This window comes from Betta splendens, chromosome 7, assembly GCF_900634795.4.
Source record: "Betta splendens chromosome 7, fBetSpl5.4, whole genome shotgun sequence".
Taxonomy (NCBI): domain Eukaryota; kingdom Metazoa; phylum Chordata; class Actinopteri; order Anabantiformes; family Osphronemidae; genus Betta; species Betta splendens.
Genome location: NC_040887.2, coordinates 1,677,194 through 1,699,844, shown reverse-complemented (window position 1 = coordinate 1,699,844; position 22,651 = coordinate 1,677,194). Strand labels below are relative to the sequence as shown.

The 22,651-nt window shown below is 43.7% G+C and overlaps 3 protein-coding genes across 4 annotated transcripts in view; 1 reads left to right on the top strand and 2 right to left on the bottom strand.

Moving 5' to 3' along the window:
- Positions 1-3,261, top strand: part of plxnd1 (plexin D1) — a 39,640-nt gene extending 36,379 nt beyond the window's left edge. The window contains exons 23-25 of the mRNA XM_029156161.3: positions 1,082-1,222; positions 1,307-1,381; positions 2,276-3,261. Of these exons, the coding sequence (XP_029011994.1) occupies positions 1,082-1,222; positions 1,307-1,381; positions 2,276-2,392 (333 nt within the window). The 3' untranslated portion in view covers positions 2,393-3,261. The remainder of the gene's footprint in view (positions 1-1,081; positions 1,223-1,306; positions 1,382-2,275) is intronic.
- LOC114858310 (rhodopsin-like) lies at positions 3,262-6,312 on the bottom strand. Of its 2 annotated transcripts, XM_029155441.3 has the most exons (5): positions 5,342-6,309; positions 5,066-5,234; positions 4,800-4,965; positions 4,173-4,412; positions 3,262-3,860 (listed from the first exon to the last, which is right to left on the bottom strand). In XM_029155441.3, exons 1-5 carry the CDS (start codon positions 5,700-5,702, stop codon positions 3,741-3,743), a joined length of 1,056 nt encoding a protein of 351 aa, XP_029011274.1. In that variant the 5' UTR covers positions 5,703-6,309; the 3' UTR covers positions 3,262-3,740. The 2 variants fall into 2 exon arrangements, with proteins under 2 accessions (XP_029011274.1, XP_029011273.1); XM_029155440.3 differs by having other exon boundaries at positions 3,262-4,412; positions 5,342-6,312.
- A 263-nt stretch (positions 6,313-6,575) lies between these two features.
- On the bottom strand, positions 6,576-22,373 carry ift122 (intraflagellar transport 122 homolog (Chlamydomonas)). Its single transcript, XM_029155270.3, has 29 exons — positions 22,217-22,373; positions 20,685-20,751; positions 20,480-20,564; positions 20,328-20,406; positions 20,162-20,238; positions 19,967-20,033; positions 19,722-19,868; positions 19,231-19,306; positions 18,298-18,489; positions 17,791-17,929; positions 17,053-17,255; positions 16,223-16,360; positions 15,872-16,036; positions 15,486-15,683; positions 15,169-15,309; positions 14,822-14,875; positions 14,269-14,430; positions 13,448-13,614; positions 12,949-13,120; positions 11,749-11,851; positions 10,660-10,800; positions 10,475-10,572; positions 9,416-9,516; positions 8,427-8,592; positions 8,244-8,361; positions 8,060-8,167; positions 7,437-7,513; positions 6,945-7,109; positions 6,576-6,859 (listed from the first exon to the last, which is right to left on the bottom strand). The coding sequence occupies exons 1-29, from the start codon at positions 22,258-22,260 to the stop codon at positions 6,770-6,772; spliced, it is 3,540 nt and encodes a 1,179-aa protein (XP_029011103.1). The 5' UTR covers positions 22,261-22,373; the 3' UTR covers positions 6,576-6,769.
- Positions 22,374-22,651: the final 278 nt, after the last annotated feature.

Genomic DNA, 22,651 nt, shown 5'->3' with positions numbered 1-22,651 from the left:
GTTTTATGCAACATGCAACTGTTCTGTATTAAGACACGAGGCACCAGTTGTGTTGTTGTGTACAATCATATTCAAATCAAATGAAAGGTTGTTGCATCATTCTATAAAAATATATTTTTTACAATTTACACAACATCTATTGTCTTATCGTTACATCTATTAGAAGTAGTAGTAGTCTTATTAGAAGTAGAAGTAATTTGTAAAAGGTCTATTGTAAAATATGTAATGTGTTTATTCATATTGACACAACCTTTGTTTCATCACATACTATATCCAGTTGACAGGACTCATACTATGGATAACTTCACCTGAATGAATCTTCACCGATGAATCACATGAAATACTCTGACCTTTTATTGTCATGGATTGTGGTTGGAATGTGTTGCAACCATGTAAAAAAAATGATTTTTTTTTTTTACAAATTATTCTATTTTTATTTTCTTACAACATACTATGACTACATACTATACTATGATTTTTTTCCTCACATACTATGACCTCGTTTAAACAACATACAGTATAGTACTATACTATGACCTTTTTTATCACATACTATACAGTACTCTGATCTTTTTTCATCTCCTACTATACTATGACCTTTTTTCATTACATACTATACTATGACCTTATTTAAGCAACATACTATACTATGACCTTATTTAAGCAACATACTATACTATGACCTTATTTCAGTGACATACAGTACTATAGTATGACTTTTTTTCATCACGTACTATACTCTGATCTTTTTTCATCACATACTATACTATGACCTTATTTAAGCAACATACTATACTATGACTTTTTTATCACACACTATACTATGACCTTTTTTCATTACATATTATACGCTGATCTTTTTTTTCATCACATACAATACTATGATCTTTTTTCTTCACATACGATATTATGACCTTACAGACATATTATGAGCTTACATGGATATTATGACCTGATATACAGTACTATAGGATGACATTTCTTCATCACTATACTACAGTATTACACTTTCAGAATACCAAGACTTATGAAGATTTTACTAAAATTATGTAAGTGAACATGTTCAATCTTTGTTTTTTAGGACTCTCCTACCAACAAGCTGCTGTATGCAAAGGAGATCCCGGAGTATAAGAAGAGAGTGCAGTGCTACTACCGGCAGATACAGGAAATGCCTCCTCTGAGTGAGCAGGAGATGAATGCTCATCTGGCTGAGGAGTCAAGAGTAAGTAAATTGCTCAAAAGGTTCTTCAGAGGAGTCTATCTTTATAATTTAATTTAATGTAACACCTTGTTGTTCATTTTGTAGAAATACCGAAATGAATTCAACACCACCCTGGCCTTGACAGAAATCTACAAATATGCCAAAAGATACAGAAACCAGGTAAAAGAAGAGAGCAGATGCCAGATTGTGACTGGATGTGCTACTCATGTTTAAACAGGCCCTTCCCTTGCAATCAAGGTGCATCAGTCGATAACTGTTTGTTGTGTAAAGATTCAGTGATGGTATGAGAGCGTGACATGTCAGTGGAGGGCATCAGGTGCATGTGGGTTTATGTAACAAACTCTAGATTCTGTCACTCAACCATAATATTCAAATGGTTTGGTTCAATGTTTTTCTATAGAGCAACAGTATCTGATGCTGCCCCTGCAGCCCACATATAGCTCTTGCTCCAAGCAAACAGCATGTTGTTTACCTTCTCTGCTAAATGCCAGTTAAGTTGCCTCTTCCTACTGTATCTGCTGTTTGGCTTTGAACTAGCCCCCTTCAAGCCCCTGCTGTCCTCCCCCATGTTTCTTCACTGCTGCGACTACTCTCTGAAGAGGCTTAGTCAGTGGTGACTGTGCCTTAATGGAGCACCCTCATGATAATACAGTTTAGCTGCTTTCCTCTGTCATGCTACTGTACTGACATGGGCCAGGGGCTTAGAGCTCTGTGAATGGCCTCTGATTGCCTATTCTCTCGCCTCAGCTCAGTTCGCTCTGCCTGGTAGCACACTGCTGCTAAGAGCCCATAAATCCCACTGACACGGTGACAACTATTGGGCATGAAAAACAGAGCAGATGTGGGTTTTGTAAATATGTGAAGAGAAAATGCTTTTGTGGTGTGGAGGCATGCGTGAAGGCGAGCGAGGAGACTCACGCACTTCACCCGTTCCTCGGCTGCTCTGCCTTTCCTCTCTCGCCTCTCCACTTTCTATGTCCTGATGCATGAATGCTCCACAGCCACTGAAAGTAATCTTTGCCGTGTTTTTCATTTTCTATCTGCCCCGGTCAGGTGGTGAACGCTCTGGAGTCCAACCCCACTGCACGGCGCACTCAGCTGCACCATAAGTTCGAGCAGGTCATTGCCCTCGTGGAGGACAACATCTATGAGTGCTGCAGCGAAGCCTGAATCTGCCATTGTCTCCTGCTACTAGTCGCCTCTTTCTCCTGCTGACAGCTGCCTTTCTCCCATCTACATGGTTTCTTGGGAATGTCAGCCACTAAGGAGTTAGCCTTCTTAAGTGTCATTACTATTTGCAGACTACGAGCGTAAAAAGTGGCAAAGCAAAGGACCTAAACCTGCCTCTGAAGCTTTATCCATCGTGGTGGGTTCCTGCTCTCAGCTGGAAATGCCAAGACATTTTTCCCAGATCTTTCCTGGTGGCGTCATATGTGCTGCAGAGGGAAGATGTAGGACAATGGCGATGTCTTTGCAGTTTTTGGGACCTACAGTAAGCCCTGGTGGCAATCTTACCGCACTGAGCCCTTTGCTAAAGGGAACGAGCCAATGATGCACTGTACTGTATTATAATGTCCATAGCAATATTTATAGATGTGTAATGATGCTTTCAAGAGGCCTGTTCATCAGGATGAGTAGAAAGGACCGTGATGCCCTCCTCTTATGTCCTAAAGCCTGCAATGTTCTCAGGTGTGATTGCTGAAGATGGGTGACTCGCTCCATCAGCGGACTGAACAATGTCCCAGTGTGCTTTGTGGGCTGATGATGGGTTGAGGAGGAGTAGAGAGAGAGGACAATGAACGACCAGATTTATCAAAATCAAATGCAGTGTAGTTGCTGGGAAGAACTGCATAACTATAAAAGTGTGCTTGTAAATGAATGAATACTATGTTGGATTGTGACCACTTTAAAAGAGGGAAATTTACATTTATGGAAAAAAATGTGAGCTCAACATAATCTGAAGAGAGACTGTATTTGTGATGCCAAATGACTTGTCCGAGTTTGTGAAATAAATTACAGTATTTAGGATTTTAAAGCAATGACGATAATGACGATGTTTATTGTGCTGCTTTTCAAAGAGCTTCATTTCCAAATGCATTACCACACAGTGAATTGGAACATTTGAAAAGCATTAACATTTGGCCTGACACCCAAAAACCCACCAAACAGCATCTGGAAATTCTCAGAAAGCCTTGTAAATGTTCTCAGGAAAAAGCCAATAAGGGGAAAGTTGTGCAGACTTTTTTTTTATTGCAGGACATAGAGCAGCTTCCACAAGTCTTCACACAATAAATAAATGCATGTACACACTGACATAATGACGTCCACTCCAGCACATTAACATCCACCACACACATAGTGTCTTGCAGGGGATTTCTCCCCACAGAGGATCTTTTCTAGTCCATCTGTTTATGTTAAAAAAAAACAACTAACCACCTCAACATTGGTAACATCAAAAGAAATAGGGAGAAAAAACTAGGTGTGTGGGGACAGATGGCCATTAAAGAGGACGAGCTGGTCAAGCAGGGGCCACCTGGCTTGTAGAGACAGATGACATTTGGGTTTTGGACAGAGCAGCCTCATCGTCCTCAAATGGATTCTTTCCACAACACACTGTGGTGATCATGCAGTTTCTAAACTGGAGGCCACAAAAAAGAACATTACAATCACATCCCCCTCTTTAGTCAGAGGATGAAGAAGCATTCAGCTCCTTTAATGAAGTGGAAGCACTAATACATGAAACCTGGAGTCTTTTCACAGCATAAAAATGCTCTATTACAAGGAAAATGTAAAATACTGTCTGCTGTGTCTGATGTATTTCATTTTTGTGGATCATTGATACTGATGCATATTTCATACAGTTTAGCAGTTTAGCAGGCTTTGTCACAGCTTTGCAGCATAAACCTGAGGGTGGGGACAGACACCCCAGCATCTCACATACTTCACTCACCTGTCTGTTGAGCAGGATGTAGATGACCGGGTTGTACAGCGCGGCGCTCTTGGCGAAGAAGGCGGGAGCGGTCATGAAGACTGGGCCAAACTCGGCGCCCTGGTTGGCGAAGATGTACCAGGCCACGCTGGCGTAGGGCACCCAGCACACCAGGAAGGAGATCACCATGACGATGACCATGCGCGTCACCTCCTTCTCCGCTCGCTGCGTGGTCTCTGACTCCTGCTGCTGGGCTGCAGCCTGGACAAATGGAAATACTGATCTATAATGCAAATATAAACCAATAGTCAACCTGTTCAGACCAAACAATAGATTTCTGTCCTCAGCAGCCTTTATTTCTATCTGCGACTCCCTGTGTATCATTAATCTTTAATAGTATTTTTAATGAGGGCAGCAGGTCGACAGTGAGCGCTGACTGGACCTGGACATAAGCCGCCACGCTGGCAATGAGCTGTGCTCCTAAAGTGTCCTTGAGCCAGTAAATCCCGTCCCTCTCCAGAGACACTGCTCTGATGTTCTAACCTCCCTGTGGAGGATGTAAGGCAAAAAGGAAAAATAATTTCTCTAGTGAGAAATACGAGGCATCACATCCCTATTATTAATAGTGAATCCAGCCGGTGTTCTTACCGCTCGCACTGTGCAGAGCAGGCGACTGTAGCAGAAGAAAATGATGAAGAGGGGGATTGAGAAGTGGAGGATAAACATATAGATGACAAATGAGGTGTTGTTGATCTCGGGCTTGGGAGTGTAGTAGTCAATCCCACAGGAACACTGCATTCCCTCTGGGATGTATCTGCATTCACACATGATGAAGAATCCATCAGCGACATCACAACCAGCGTTTGTTACTGTATGTGTGTGAACCTCTGTGGTGCTTCATGGGGAGACGGTACCGGGACCATCCACACAGAGGAGGCATGGCGCAGGTCAAGGCCATGATCCATGTGAACGCCAGCCCTGCGATGGCATGTTTGTCCTCGAAGCGGAAGCTGCTCATGGGTTTACAGACCACGACGTAGCGCTCGACAGCCAGAACCACCAGAGACCAGAGAGCGATTTCTCCTGAGACCCAAAACAAAGCAAGAGCTTCCTGTCATTTACTTCTGTGTAAGAAAATAAAGGTTTGAACCATTTTCCCTTCATAATGTCTCAGTCAAACACACACTTACCTCCTAAGGTAGCAAAGAATCCTTCTATGTTGCAGCCAGTGACCCCGAGGCTGAAGTATCCGTGCAGCGCTGTGTAAAGAGTGACTGTGAATCCTCCCACCACCATGAAGAGGTCGGCCACCGCCAGGTTGAGCAGGACGTAGTTCAGAGGGGTTCTCAGCTTTTTATGCTTGACGGTGACATAAAGGGTGAGGAAGTTGATGGGGAAGGCCGTAATGATGAGGAACAGCATGTATGCGGCAAGCAGGGAGTACTTCCAGGGCTCAGCCAGGTAGTACTGCGGGTACTCAAACGGGCTGAGAACCGCCCCGCTCCTGTTGGACATGGGCACATAGAAGTTGGGCCCCTCGGTGCCGTTCATGGTTGCCGCTGGTGATGGTTTCTCTTCCTCTGAGACGCCGACACTGCGCCTCAGAATAAAATATATGTGGTGAAAGGAGCCTTGTTGCGTAGCTGATGTGCAAATAGGGGATGGATCCTGCAGAGGCGAGATTTGCTCTGCAGCCCCCTGAGGAGGTGCGGCACCTTTTAACCGGCCAGTCGGATTAAAGACGTGCTTGAGTTGTGTTAGCAGAGATGGAATTAACGCACGCACGCACACAGAAACACACACACACACACAGAAACACGCACAGACACAGAAACACGTGCACAGAAACACGCACACACACACACACACACACACACACACACACACAGAAACACACACACACACAGAAACACGCACAGACACACGCACACACACACAGAAACACGCGCACACACACACACACACACACACACACACACACACACACACACACACACTTAAAGCATTACAGGAGAAAACAGTAAATAGCTGTGCAGTATAGTGAGCGATTTGAAGGTTAAAGGTGACAGCTGCTGCAGTCTGTACCCTATCATTACTGTCATGAATGAAATGAGTGAACTGTGTAGGAGGAAAGGGAACAGGGGAGCATCCTCTGCCATTTGTTCAGAGTGGACCTACTACAAATGATGTGTATTTCAGGAGCCCAGCTTATTTGCATCCACAGAGTCCTAATCCCTAACCACTGCATAATGCAGAGCTCAAGACCGCCGTAGGTTTAATCAGAAGCAGCGGAGCCGACCGTTCAAACGACGCATTCTCACCGCTGCTCTCCATTTCACAAGCACAAATCCTAAAGTTTAGTCTGGAGGAGTGAAAGTTCTCGTCATACCAAAAACAGTTTCTGAAAGACTTTTAAAAAACAAATTCATAACAAGAAGATGTATTTTATTAATCTAAAATAGGGTTTTAAATTCTATTGATAGTTATGTTTTAACAGATCACTGATCCTGATCCTTTCTTACAATCCTTGGACCAATATTTGATAATGAAAACTGTACAACAAAACAGAAAAGTACAAAAACCTGTGTTGTTAAAAAACAGCCATTCTAGTTTTGGCTTTAACAGTTTGGTTCGTCGATGGGTCTGCGGCAGTAAGGACAGCAGTTGTGCTGAAGCACCAGGAGCTCGTAGTCCTCGCTGTGAAACATCTGAGAAAAACACACAAAAGAACTGTTCAAACAGATTCGGTGGTTCACTCCAGGCGACTTTAGGCGGTTTCACTGAACGCTGTACCTTGAAGCAGGTGGGGCACATGGTGATGCTGACGTCGGGCAGCAGGGAGCGGAAGTATTCCCATTTGAGTGGACTGGGCCAGCGTTTGATCAGGACGTCCCTCCTGCTCATGGAGCGCAGGACCGAGCGGCTCACCTTGACCGGGACGAAGGTGGAGCCCCCCTGCTGCTCGGAGACACACACGCAGACACACACACGCACACACACACACACACGCAGACACACGCAGACACACGCAGACACACACACACACACACACACACACACACACGCAGACACACGCAGACACGCGCAGACACACACACACACACACACACACACACACACACACGCACACACGCAGACACACAGACACACACACACACACACACACACGCGCAGACACACGCAGACACACGCAGACACACACACACACACGCAGACACAGGCTCTATCATGGCCTCCTCCAGCTGGTGGAATATTAATTAGCTCATCTATGTTGTCCTTCATTACCTCAAAGCTCATTTTGGCTGTAAACGGATCTTCTTCTGCATCATCCAAACTAACAGCCATCCTCAAACACTGAGAGTCTAATCGGCATAAAAGACAAAAATAATATCAATAAAAAAACTAATTCATTTATATCAGGAAAACAGTTTTTTATAACTGTGATGCTTTCTGTGTAATTTTAATGTGAAAAACTTTGAATAATTATCCTCCAAAGACTCTTAATAGTCTCTGAAGGGAGCCTCATAATAGCAGTGTTCAGTAGCCATCAGTCATGCTTGTCTGTCATGTCGTAGCTGCTAAAGAACAGAACAGGCCTCGGTGCCCTTGAGTGTTTGCTGCTAATGCAGGTTAATCCCTGCACCAGGTCTGTGGCTGTGGCTCTCAAAGGGTTAGTGTCATTAAGGTGAGACGGGAGAGCTTCACTAACCCTATTAGCTCCAGAGCTAAGATGACTTAGCTGTGACAGCTTACCCACCGTCACAGGATCGAGGCCAACGCAGACTAAACAGCTTTTTAAAGCGGTGACACAGCAGAGGCTGCTTTAATCTGGAGATGGTGCCTTGTGGCGGTGACAGTTCACACCAATCATCTCTTTACATGAATTATTAACAGATGTCCAGATGTACCAGTGTCCTGCTCCTGATCCATGTGAGGAACCTCCAGGTCAATCAGAGACACAGCCTCCTCGTCTCTGATGCCTTCCTCGAGGTAAAACTGCACCAGGGGCAGAACCTCTGTGCACAACACAACACATCAGGAACAGAATCGGATCTTCTCTGGAAGGTTCTGAACATGAAGAATCACGCTCACCGTATGATGAGGCAGAGTAGATGAAAGGCTGCCTGCAGTTGATGCACACACTCCCCTGGTTGTTCAGCAGAGGGTTGGTTGTGGAGCAGCGGTAGCACATCATGCCCTCGATGAGTTCCTGAACACATGGACCATTATCATCCAGACAAACAGGCACCATGAACAACAACCACTGGAACGCACCTCGTTGTCATGGAAAGGTTTGGCACGAATTTTGAGGGAGCCCAGTTCTGTAGCGTCCTGGAAGCGCGAGGGGATGTGAAGCTCCTGGAGCTTCTCGAAGGAATACCTGGCAAGTTTAAAGGCCCCGAGCTTCACGCTCTGCTTGGCCAAGGCATACAAGGTGTAACTGACAGTCTGATCAAGGAACAACATCAACCCATGGATAGGCTGAAGTCAGCTAAACGCCCTGAAAGTGATAAAGTGACTGTAGCTTCCTGTGGATATTGTTGCGTTTGAGCTGACAGAAAATGAATGCTTATTTGTATTTATATAGAGACAGATTGTTAGGAGTGGCGCTGTGAGAGCGGCAATGACAGGTCAACGAGCTGCAGCTGCAGCAGCTCTGAGCTGGCTCTCCTCCATCACCTACAACTTAACACTACTCCTCTTTCTTCCTCTGCACTCAACTACTCTCCAACTGCTCCCACACACAGTTCTGTTCCACAGTTAGGCCTGTTGATAAATGCATGTCCTCCTATTGTATAAGTTGTTTAGTTCAGCTGTGACATTGTGTGTAATTGTTCAAACCGAGTTCAACGAAGTCTATAAATCTAAGTTCAAAGACTTTGAGCTGAACCCCAGGGGACGTCAGCACCAGCCTGATTTCCTCCTCTAAGGCAGGGCTTTCCTTCCTCATACCACACTCCACTACAGCAGATTGTCTGCGTGATTGTTTCAAATTAAAGCGCATTGTTTAGTGTTTCTGTATGTTTACATATGCACAGTGCTGGTTAATCAAAGCCTTTGTTTGGATAACTGGTGTTGTCTCCTTCTCCCCATCATCATCATCCCTTTTCTTTTTCTCGGCAGCAGCACAGTTTCTGCGGTGGTGCCAGCTCCAACCCGCCTTCTAGCTAGTTCCTAACACTTCGCTGTCAGCCAGTCATCTGTTCAGGATAATGTTCCTGAAAATATTTAATGTAAGGGCCACTTCATCACATGGAGGATACACTTTGGAGATGCCGGGTGGTTTGTCCTTGGTGAGGTTGTTTAAGAGGAACCTGCAGATGTTGAAGAGTGTCTCTGGCATGTGGGAGCTGAAAGGCTCGTCCTGAAGATGAAAACAGGTAAACTGATGAAGAAAACTAAAAAAAAAAAAAAAAAAAGCTCCATCCCTCATTGACTGTATTATTTTTGTGTATCATGTTCTATGAAGTAGTGAAAGCTTTGAACATAAATAGGTTCATTTTCAGGTCATCCCAAAAGTCAACACAGTATCGATGTATCGTGCCTGCCCAGGAGAGTTAGGTAAGATATGGAGGTTTCCTGCTCTGGTCTGGATCACAGTGATGACTCTGTGTTGGAGGGTGAGACCAAAGCTGAGCAGAAAGCTACAACAACAAACTGTAGACACTGACACAGGCCAGGCCCCCCCACACAAAGCCCATAACCAGCACGCGCTCGTTTGTAAGTGGGTTAGGTCTGGGGGCTCGGAGAAGGCACTGACCAGGTGGTCATCATGATCAATCAGGCAGCAGGTTACCATGGTGACGGTCATGGTGAGGGTCCACAGTGCAAAACATTTTAAATTTTAAAAGAGGGAGCATTCATCTCTACTAGAGGTTTAGAACCTGGTTGGCTTCCTGTGAGATGACACAAAAAGGGGCAGTTTCTGACTAATCTAAGCTGATTACTTCCCCTTCAGAGGTCTCAGGCTAAATTTGATAACCTCAGCTTATTCTTCTCTTGACTTTACTTAATAAGCTCAAACAAATTCTCTTCTACCCTGAGTTCTTTTGTACTGATATAATCTCAGAGCTGAAACTCCACACAAACACAAAGTGGTCTGGAGAAAGTCGAGTATAAAACATTAAAGGTTGGGAAGAAACAGTCAGAATACTTTAAGTGGAAAGAAGCATAACAGGAAGTAGTGTTTGATTGTACCCAAACAGAAACAGAACCTTATACTGGAAACTGTTTCAATGATGAGGTCATCTCAGCCTGACAGCTGCCGGTTCTGTTCGGTCTGTTTAAACAAGAGTTAGGTTGGTAAAGTGTCCCACTCTCACCGTGTATCGTTGAATTGGGTGATAGACATGATAAAGCTCAGCTAGATGCTGGAAACGCTCAAACTTCTTCAGCATTTCACCCCTTTGTTCTTCACTTTCTGCTTGGAACAAATGGACAAACACAGGTTTACAGTTAGAAAGGCTACAGGTCAAACTCAGAGCACTCAACATACAGCATGCCTCACCTCTGGCAATGTCCAAACACTGCATGGACAGCGCCCAGTAATAATAGCCGGCATCGTTGAACCTGTTCTCCACCACTGCATTGTGGGTAAGCTGCTCGGAGACTTTCACAGCTTCGTTCTGCCGGCCTGCCTTGTGAAATGCTGAAGTGTGATAGAAACAAATGGTGATGGGTTGTTATCATGTCTCTTTGAAAAACTGTGCTGAGGCAAGTCTGAGCTGGTGTGAGGTGACAAACCAAGGCAGCCCAGTTTATTTATTACTGGGTGACACAGTTGGTGCTAAATTACAATCGTTGTAATTCAAAGATGCCGCACAAACAAACTACACTGAACCTAATAGACAGAAGACAAAGTGCCACTAACAAATGCACCTTTACATGTGCAGCTGTGTATTGAAGCAAAGAAAACAAGGTCAAACTGTGACCACTGTAACAGAAATAAGCGTTCTTCAGAACGATACTGGAGCAGCCAGGTGAAATGTTACCATCTGTGTGAATGACCATCATCAATCAATAAAATGCTGCACATCCACCTTAAACTCTGATTTTGGAGGTTGGAAGGTCAGCGCTGAGAAGTGAGATGACAACTGGCAGGGGATGGATTATACCTTAGTCAGATGGTGTAAAACATACACAATCAGCAAAACACAAAACCATAAACAAGAGCCAATAAAATCAGGCCTGTTCAGTCATGGATTCTAAGCTGAGACAGGCAGAGAAGATTATGTAGAGGAGGAAATATGCCTGCTGAGATCATAATTATAAATCTATGAGCTGATTATGACTATGGTTACAGTTGGTAATCATCATCAGAGCTGCTTGTAGTAGTGGTGATTAGAGGCATACATGCATGTCATTCAGCTCTGTTCTGCCCTGCTCCAGCAAAGAGGATCATGTTTTACAGTGGATGTAGAGAATCTCAGGGAAGCTCTGAGAAACGCCTGCATCCAGCACCACTCACGCTTTATCACTTCCATATGTAAACACTGGCTGTGGCGGTGTTCACTGCCGACTGCAAACAAGCACTTGTGAAGAAGCACATTTGCAGATTAAATGTGAAGTGGTGGTCCTGCTGCTGGCGCACACTCACCTTTCTGTGCTTCTTCAAAGCGGTCGTTCTCGGCAAGCCACTGGGCATAAGGGACAAAGACCTCATTTCTGAACTGGGGGTGTTTTTCTACCAGTGAGAAAGCCTGAAGACGAAACAAAAACAGGACTGATTGTTTAGAGCAAAACTCTATTAACTCGTTCTCTATTAAAGCTCAAAGCTAGACAGTGTAGGGCAGAAGATACAGAAAGGCGTTTGGTTCTGTTGGACACATATTTGTCTGTCATATTGACTGATGAATCTAAATGTCCTGTGGCAAAACCTGAGCCAAGAAACACACACCACAGTCACACAATACAGTAAAAGACAGGAAGTGTGTGTGTGTGTGTGTGTGTGTGTGTGTGTGTGTGTGTGTGTGTGTGTGTGTGTGTGTGTGTGTGTGTGTGTGTGTGTGTGTGTGTGTGTGTGTGTGTGTGGCCTGTGATCCTAAAGTCACTTAAAGAAATACTTTCAAAAAGCGTGGGTGCAGTGAACAGCATCCATATGGGCCACACGTTACTGAGCCTGTGCTATGTCCCGTCCCGGTGTCCACCTCTGTCAGTGCAGCACATGAAGCTTCAAAAGGTGTCTCAAATTCTGCCCCCCTCTCGCCGCTCACTTTCTCCTCTGAGGATCAAATAAATCTCCACAGCAGAGGTTTGTGATAGTGATTTCGTGTTCTGGTCTTCGTTTTGCTGTTTCAGCATGCAAACTGAAAACGTGCATGTGTGTAACGTCTTTAGCTCGATTAAGGACAGCAGATGGATTAAAGAAACGCAGTACTCGCGTCTTGTCTGAGCGGTCTGATCCACCCTGATGGAGGAATTTGATTGGAAGCAAAATAGAGCTTTAAGCTGATTCTTTTCAAGAGTGTTTTTATGCTTCTCGCTCTCTAATCATCATCTGGGCATGGATTCAGAAAAACCCAAAGCTAGATAATTAACTCTGTACTGTGCGCATGGATTCAGTTTATCTGTTATCTGTGAAGGAAATTAGACAGATGCACTTTCTTATTGTCTGCATTCAGCTGTGGTCACTTTGTTGGCGGTCCAAGACTCAATGAATGAATATATATAGTTGTTCGTGAACTACCACAGCAGGTCTCTAACTATGTGCTTCACATTATATTTATGCCACTGTCAACCAACACTCTATATATAAGTCATGAAGAATGGAGCAGGTGTGAGCAGAACTGTGTCAGACCTCTTCCCAGTGCCTTGTTTCCACATGCAGCTGCACCAGAGCCTGCAAGTCTCCCATCTTAGAATACGTCTCGGAGGCATAGCCGTGGTGCTTCAGCTTCTTGAAGTAGAGCGCGCACTTTGCCAGTGGTTCGCGTTCAGCCTTGTCGAGCTTACGAGCAATGTCGATCAGCCTAGGTAGAAGGAAAGGGGAGGATTGAAGACACAGGCTGTGTGGTGATGAACCCTTCAATGGGGGTCTGGTTGTGTCAAGCTCTGCTCATGACCCCAAAAATGGTGTCAACAAGTCAGGACCACTAGCTGAATCAGATTCAGGCTAAAGAGCCCAAGGTCCAGGCAGCTGCTGCATTTGGCCCATTTGGACGCTCACAGTGAGTCTCTGGGGAGTTGTGATGTGACCAGAAGAAGCCAGCTCATTCTTTTGCCACAACCACACATTCCCACTGTAACACAAGGTGGAGGACTGATCTAGAATGCTTTAAACAGTGAGTGACACCTACATGTCTGCCCAGCCGTGTTCACCAATAATGTCTATGGCTTTGAGATGTTCTCCTGCTGACAAATACATCTCTGCTGCGGTCCGAGGCTCCTTGCTGCTCTTAGCCCAGTCTGCCTGCTTGCTCATCAGGACCTGAGAGCTCTTTGGGTCTGTGGCTCCAACAAACTCCTGTAAAGAGAAAACATAGCTACAGCTTAATAACACGCTAGTTGAAATGAAATAAAGGAATATTTCTAATTTGAAGGAGTGAAACAAATCATCATGCAGGTCAGTGCTGAGACAGGATGAAAAAGTTTCCATAAACAAGAGGCAGCATGAAGGCCTTTCTCTCAAACAAACCAGATGGCCACATAAACAGCAGTCTGCTACACACATAGATACATGAACATATCATGGATGTGTCATCTGGTCTGCTAATGACCAAAGTGTCCTCTGTGCATGTAAAAAGGGTGAATTAGTCTTATCTCCAATGGAGCCCAATCAAAGCGTCCATGTAAGAGCAGGCACTCACCTTGTTTCTGTCCATTTGTGCTGTTTCCATTGGTAACAATGTGTGTGTCGCAGGGTGTGTGCACTGATCACAAGATATATGTGGGGATTCCAGTGATATACGAGGAGACGTTTGAGGGGGGGGCACTTGCAACATAGTGCAGGGCCCCAACTTGGCATCACTGCACATGCTGAAGGAAAACACATGTCCTGCCCCCCCTCAAATGTGCAAAGCAGTCCAGGCGTTACCGCCGCTATACGTGTGTGTGTGTGTGTGTGTGTGTGTGTGTGTGTGTGTGTGTGTGTGTGTGGAACAATGGTTTTCTTGCTCACCTTGGCATAGTCAAACATACGCAGGTCAGTGTACATGCTCAGGGCTTTGGATTCGTGGCCTGTACGTTTGTAGAGCTTGGCTGCCTCGTGGAATTTCCCCTGGTAGGCGTACACATCTGCCAGGAACAGCTCATTGTCGTTCTCACCCCGCTTCTTCCTGTCCTGTAAATCAGTCCATGCAAACACTGCTGTATATGCACAGGTAAACATTCACATGCATGTACACACACACGTACACAGTGAGTCAAAGAAGAAAGACATGACTGAAAACAATCAGCTCTGCTGGATGCAATCAGCGTCACTGATCAAAGCTTCCCCAACTCTACAATGAGGGAATGATAAGCCTTCCTGTGGACAGAAAACATTCACCCTGCCACTACTGTAGTTAATATTAAGGAGGTAAGTCAGGAAATGGAACTGCAATTGGCCTCGTCCCTCACAGGCCTCATTTAATGTTGATGATGTCAGCTCAAGCCAAAATACTGTAGAAACCAGGAAACAAAAATCTGTTTCACATATTATTTACAAATTTGAAGGCAAAGACAAATATTACCTCAATGCTATTGATGAGCTCAAGGTAGCGCAAGTCTCTGATTCTAATGAAGGCCTAAAACAGGGAAAGGAAAAGAAATAATTAAAAGAGTAGCATGGTTTCACGCTGTCTTTGGCAATTTAAGCTCCATAAAAGTCCAAAGCTAAGAATATTCTATATTTTTATAGCCTTGGTTTGTATTTGGCTCGTTGTAATCAACATGCTGTGAATCTGGAGAGTATTTCAGGGTAATATGAAGCTTAAGTGAGGGGCTAAAGTACAGATCTAGCATGCTTCCATTTTGAAGACAGATACTAAAATTATTAGGGTTATGACGTTGTTCTTGATCAGCGCCAGGTCCAGCCAACCTTCTTGGCAGTGTCAAAGTCAAGTCCTTCCAGTGCCTCGGTTGCTAAATCCCTCCAGTCACTGTCTGTCACACCCAGACAGGCGATCTGGTACGCCTCCTTGTACATTTTCCTCTCCAGGTACTGGTACATCGGTGCTGACTGGGCAAAGTGAAAACACCACCGAGCAAAAGCATTAAAAATGGAATATACAAACAAGAACAAAAGCTACTTAATAAAAATACTGAGAACAAAAGGTTGTAGACACGCTGTTCTCTCAGAGCTGGAACATTTAAATAAAGACCACCAGCATTGGTGTCTTTGAACATGCCACACACCTGGGGCACCTCTACAGCTGTCATTGAGTAGACATGCAGACAGAAGATCTTAGAACCGTTGTAGCCGACCATGAAGCCCTGCATTTTTTGCTGGTGCACAGGAAAGTTGCTGGCCTTGATGTTGAGGAACCCGTTGCCTGAGAAGCACAGCAAATGCTCACACTGGGTGTTCCAGGCCACGCTGTTAGCATTAGGTTCCTGCAGGAGAAGGAGAAAAGAGAAAGCGTATACAGCAGGGCAAGAGATAAGGTCTGCAGCTCACTGAATGTGTCCAGCCAGGAGCACATGGCTAAAATAATGATTTACGGTAGAAGCCTGTATTCCTTCTACCCTACTGCATCTCTACTGAGGTCCTGAGCCACCACCATCCCCCACTGACCGCTGACCTGAAAAAGCAGCTCTTTACTGTTGATGTCGTAGACCAACAGTGTGTTATGCTCGTCCACCACAGCTAGCTTTTTGCGGGAGGCACTCATGTCCAGGCAGCGCACAGAGGTCGACAGCTTCAACAGCGTAATGGGAAACGGGTTGTCAACAAATATCTTCAGAATCTAGATCATTAAAACAATGAGAAAAGAATGAAATGAAAATGCAATTTTCATAATCGTGCTTGTTAAATGCACATAGAAATCATGGAATGTATTTTATGACTCGCTGTCCGATCAAATTCTAGAAAAGTGGAAACGAAGGCCATGTATAACGGCCTGTTGAGATACGTCCTACAGAGCTACACTCACAGCTCCATTCTTTAACCCCACCAGGAGACCCTCTCGTCCTGGCGGTCCACCGATGACTTTGATGTAGCGGATTAGAGACTCCATCAGCCATTCTTTTTCTCTGACACTGGTGAAGGACAGGCACTGAAGCCTCTTCTCCTGCAGAACAGTGAGACGAAGAAAGGTGAGAACAGATTTTTTATAGAACACATTCACGCTTGGCACGTTGTTTCTGAAGCCTCAACCCCAAAAACACACTGTCATGAAAACGAACAATGATTTAATCTGACACAGGCCATATGAGAGCAGTCAACTTAAAGGGTCTAAAAGCTGTCTGGAGCATTAAACATGAGCATGTCTGAGGTTCCTCTGTCACACATGTAGACAGTATAAGCTCTGTGTTATGGGTTCTCCTCCTCCCTACCAGCCACTGTCAAACATATAGAGACACGCAACGAGAGGAACCCCAGGAGACAGCCACTGGTCTACCAGACTGCGGCCTCTTCAGTCAGTGTTTGAAAAATGTTCAGAAGGGAAGAGAGAGCCTGCAGAGCACAAGCACAGCTGGTGTCGTTTGGGAGCTAAACAGAAACATCTGGGAAACGATCAATTCCATGTTGTATTATCATTTTTCTCTTTGCTGTTTGGGACAAATACTAAATGGCTGAAAACTGATTCATTCTGCTTACATCACATTTATGCTTCTCAAACAGCTTCTTGCTCAATCGGTCAACCGTGCATTAGTGCAGAGTTTGGTGTGATGAACATGATTAAACAGAGCTATCAGGGGACAAACGTGATGATGATCATGAACATTAATGCTTCGGGTGTTTTCTCTTCTTCTGCCTGACCTGACACAGGATGATGTGCTGAGAGCAGACCACCAACAAGTTGCATTCAAACTTCCTGCAAATCTTCTCCTTGACACGATAGTGCATGTCTGAGGAGTCGTCTGAGTAAAGCTCATAGATGAGGATCTTCTCAGGCAGCTGGATGGCAAGTCGGTTTCTGTAGATGGCAATCTTCTTCACCAGCTCCCGGCACTTTATCCTCACTGGGAAAGAAAGAGATGCAACAGAAAGTGACAGTGATGAAAGTAGTAATTATCATAGCAAATGCATTCTGGTAAATTAAATTCCACCACCAAATTATCCTGAAGGTCATCCCCATGTGTTAAGAAATTAAATACTTGTCAAATCTTTTTTCAAATTACAACAATTTAAAAAGAAGACCGCGTGGATTGCATGTTCTCCCTATGGGTTGTCTCCTGGTTCTCCTTCAGTCCAGAGACATGCAGTCAGGTTAATTGGATTCTAAACTGTGCATAGGTGTGAGTGTGACAGCGAGGGACTGTGCGTGGCTCTGTCACAGACTGGTGGCCTGTGCAGGGTGCACCCCGCCCAGCTAGGACAGACTCCAGTGTGATCAGAGTGATTGAAAAATAGACCACCTGATGGCGGACAGACTGAAGGGTAAGGAGTTGACTGCTAATATACATAATATACATAATATACATAGACACATACAGCACAAAGTTTCATTTGGAGTGACATTAAGTTCACTATAAAGTCAATCTTGCCAAACTGCACCTTTCTGTTCAGTGATGAGGTGCTGCACTATGACGTCAGTCATGCTGTCTCTATAAGCATAGCGATCCTTGTAGAGGCTGTGAACTGTGCTGAAGATAAGTTGGTAGCAAGTGATCGTCCCATCTTGGCAGCCCAACACCTAGATAAAAGATAACAAAGTAGCAGTACATCCTATTAACACCTCTAAAAAAAGACTGTGAGAGCGGGAAAATGTTCCTGTTGTTAAAGCATCTACACAGTGGAACTGAGAGAATCTGCCAGTAACCAATGTCTTGTGTCTCATGGCGTTCAGTTTAATATAGTGAAAGGAAAAGCTGTGACTGCAAAATAAAATGACTTGTGTAGTTATGGAGCTAAAGGTGATGCATTATCAGGTCAAAGACGAGCTGTCACTCTGGCGTCAGGCCTGAGCTACATCCGTGTTTGCATCACATTTTCCTAGCTGCTCTTTTCCTCACACACACGTTTTCCACGGGTTGCAAATGATTTCCCAAGCTGTGGACCCACCACAAAGTTGGAGTCAGGCTTGACCCGGCACGTCCACACCCAGGCAGTCTGCTCTCCTATGGTGCCGAGCCGGACGCCATCTTTGGTGTAGAGGGAGGCCTGTTTATCAGAGCCACCCATCACTATATACTCGCCCTTGGAGAAGTAGCTGACGCAACAAGGGTCATAGGTGAGAGTCCTGTCTTTTCCAATCTGAGAAAGATGAGGAGAGAAGTGCACAATAAACCAGGAATAGAACAAGCATGTCTGATTGAATTCCCTCTATTGCCCAAAGGTCTGGGCCAGCACTTCCCACTGTCCAACACACATCGAGCTCCGTGGTTCTTCATTCATTCCCTGGAGTATCTGGTGAAAAGATGAAGTCTTTCTCTATTGCATTAGCGGACATTTGCTTATCATCCTATCAGTTGCCCAACTGTGCATCTGTTTCTCCTTACTCTGGAAAAAACCTTGCAGTCCAGTCTTCTTTTATTTCAAACAATTCCTGGTGTTGTAATCAAAACAGAATGTTCACTTACATATATAAATAGGCTGATGACATTACATGAGCCTAGGGCATAATGGCACAGTAACCAAGACTGCATATTTGTCTATAATTATGGTATTACCCACAGGGAATTTACTGTAGGAGGAAGGCCAGTAAAACAAAGATAGGTCACTTCCAATGTACTGGTATGCTTTCAATAGACCCTGACAGTCTGATTACAACAGGAAACACAGGTCTTACATTCTTTAAAGCACTACTGACATGACATATATGGTGAGCACATTTCTCCTTTTCTTCTTTCTATCACATGTAAAAGCTGTGTTGATGGCACTGGTTTAATAGTAATTCAAAACATTGAGTGAATACTTGTGAATCCCTTTAAAAGGAACATTTTACGTACAGTACTGCTGAGTGACACTTCACATGTTTCTACATGTGACGCTCACCTGCTTTCCACTGAGCTGGTAGAAGGAGAGCTTCTGGCCCCAGTCTGCCACAGCCAGAATGTCATTGTGCTCATCCCTGTGAAAACATTACAATGGGTGTAAGAAGCCTGTCAACACGTTGCACTGAGGAGAGGTTGCTTGTGCAGGTAATGGCGCCGCTGTTGATCTGTTGAAGCATCTATGAGCAACACACTGAATTCCTCACAGTTCTGTCTGTCTGTTTCTGTCTCAGTCCTCTGGAGAGTCCACAGCTTTGCCCCTGGTACTGGCTACAGAGGGCATCAAAGAGCAAATGACAGCTGCTTTAAGGCGTTGCACACCACTACAATACTCTCTGGTTGACCAATGCCACCTGCTGGCAGCACACGTGCAGTGTACTCCATTAGCATATAACGGGATACAGTTGGCAACAAATAGTCCCAATGTGTCTGTAGAAACGTTACACTTAATGAGCTGCAGTGCAAACACAGACGGTCTATCTTCCTACTGACTTGGAGGGGTTCCAGGCTATGGACCACACAGGAGAGGAGGAGCCTCCTGGACGCTCGATCTTGACTTTTTCCTCTCCGTTCTTATTCCGTATGCTCACTACTCCGTTCATCATGCCAAGGGCAAGGTACTGGCCATCGTTGGTCCACCTGCCATCAATTGACGCAAAAAGAAAAATATATGATATGAATGAATACATTTAATTGTTTTGTCTCTGATAATTACAGTTAGACCTGACTTGACTTACCCACAGCATGTTATTTTGCTGCTCACTTTATGTTTGTTCACAGATTTTTGCTCTGGTAACCACAGACCTAAAAATGTAAGCAAGATTTCAACGGTCCACTATCCAATGTCCCAAATGTCCCACAAGCATTGTATTATGTCTTTAAGATTTGTGTTTATGTTGTTTTGTGTAAGACCTTAATGGAAGTGAACTTACCAAAGTCACCAGAAGAGCAGGAAGCAAGTTGGTGAGTGACAGGGTTGTAGGCAATACACTGGATAGAGTCATTGTGACTACAGAAAAACATGAGGTTGATGGTAACACACACTTCAGAGGATCTAAAAAACTCTAATGTCAAGATAAAAGCAAAAGGGAAACTTACGTATATTTTAAAATGCCTTCTAGTTTAGACGTCCAGATAATGATGCTTTTGTCTGCTGAACCTGAGGCAAATCTTTTACCTAAGGAAGAATGTTGTAATCAGAAAAATAAATAAGAATGACAGCAAAATGTTTGTGAAATTTAGTTGAATACCATCTTTAGCATAGGCCACACAGTAAACGACATCCTTGTGTCCTTTTAAAGGCTGGATAATGGCTCCATCTGTTGCATCATACACCTGCAACAAATATACATTAAATAAATAAATACATAAACAACATTTTTATATTGCATATATTATTTAGATGTAATATACAGTCTGTGCCTTTGTTGGCGAACAATGACAGAAAATTCATACCAGGACACGGAGCCCTGCAGCAATAATGAGCTGGCTGCCATCTGGCTTAAAGGCGATGTCATAAACACTGCAAAAAAGAATTATTTGGATAACATATCAATCATGAGTCATTATGTAAAAGTAAGGTAAAAGGTATTGATGTTGTTTTATTGTTGATATGTACTGTATGTATGTAGTATACAATACATATTTTGCTGTATAACGTTTTAAAAGTAGAAGGGTGCCAGAATAAATAATAATAATAAATAGAATAAAAGAAACTAAAAAAATCTGTCTTAATGTTAAATAAACAAGAAAACCTAACAATTTAAGTATAATTAAAATAAAAAAAGACTTTTTTCGACTTGAAATAGTAATTGGAGCTTTAGGAGTCAGTACTTATATACTGTCGTATCACAACTTTCAGGATCCAACTAATCTTTATGTACTGGATTTGGGAGTAGGGATGTTTCACTCAATCTTCTTTGCAGAGCGCTTCATGTACAGATATTTTTAGGCTGCTTTGTATGCAAAGCCTGTAAAAGATCTACCCACAGATTTTCAGTGATCCAGTCATAAAGACTCTGATTACTGTTCCAAAAGCTCTGGCTTGTATTTATATATTATATTTGAAGTCGTACACAGTTGAGGTTCATTTGAATCATTGATGTGTTGTAGAAATGACACCCTTTTCGATAAAGTGTAGATCCCTCACCGGACACATGACAGTATTTGCACTTGAATGTACAGATGACAGTACTTGTGTGCAATGTTTCTTACCACCGATTCTCAAAATGATTTATGTGATGACAAAGGGCGTGGGAGCACGAAGTACTGAACTGGATAAATGATCAAACCTTTGTCAAATTAGTCAAATTAATTACTAAATGTATCACGTGGCTCAGAGGCAGAAAGCATTCAATAGGACGCACACATGGACTTTGTTGTAACCACAGAAACACATCAGTGACCATTGGCTCTAGCTTTAACACTATGTACAGAAATACAGGGAAGTTAGACTTGAGCTGTGGCGCTCATAAAACATATTAATACATTGCTTTTTGCTTTTTAAATATTGTCTTTATTTAGGTTGTGTTTTACTATAAAGACCACAGTTGTTTGTTTTCGGTCCAAACGATGGACTTTTGTAAATAGTGGTCTTGGGCAAACACAGTTCGATGCTAAACTGGCATTACTGGTCGAACCTCGGAGAAAAAAAGAGACAAGATAACATTTAGTCCCGAGCTGTGTTAACGTAACAAATCGCGTGCGACCAGCTAGCTAGTTAGTTACTATTAGTTTCGAACCAACGATTTATCGTTTCTAGAGGATAAAGGCTGACGAGCTGTTCCTCTGCTAGGGCTTTTATTTAGCATGACACCTCCAACAAACACATCTCTATAACCTGAAGACGGTGATCTAATATCCATTATGCTAATGCTAGTTAGCTGGCTAATGGAACAGTTTACATAGCAACCATCGTTGCTAACCAGAAAGCATTCCATCCCAGCCTCGGCCCCCGCTCAACAACACAGCGTGAAAAAATGTCTCACCACTGTTCCCGAATCGTTTCTTTCCACGCGAGGACAGCCCTCATATCCCCCTTTAACAGCTAAAGGCTTGTTTTCTGTCAACAGGTCGCTGATGCTGATGCTTATTCAGATTTTCATAAATAGGTCAATTTTACGTCTCATTCGTACTGCGCAGGCGCGAATTTAGTGTTGCCAGATTGGAGCTAAAAACGTAGCCCTGTCCCACTGTATTGGTTTACATTTTGATGTGAGTCTGCTGTTTGTTTAACTTTATCCCATTACCTCAGCTGACATCCATTAAATATTCTCTTTGCCATTAAGAACCTGTATTTGTTATGGAGGGCTTAGAAGCTTCCAATTGTTATTACATCACATATAAAATGCACCTTCATAAAACACCTTGTTCCTCTTTTTGTACGGTAAATGAAAGTAGGGGAAATAGAAATTGTAAAAATA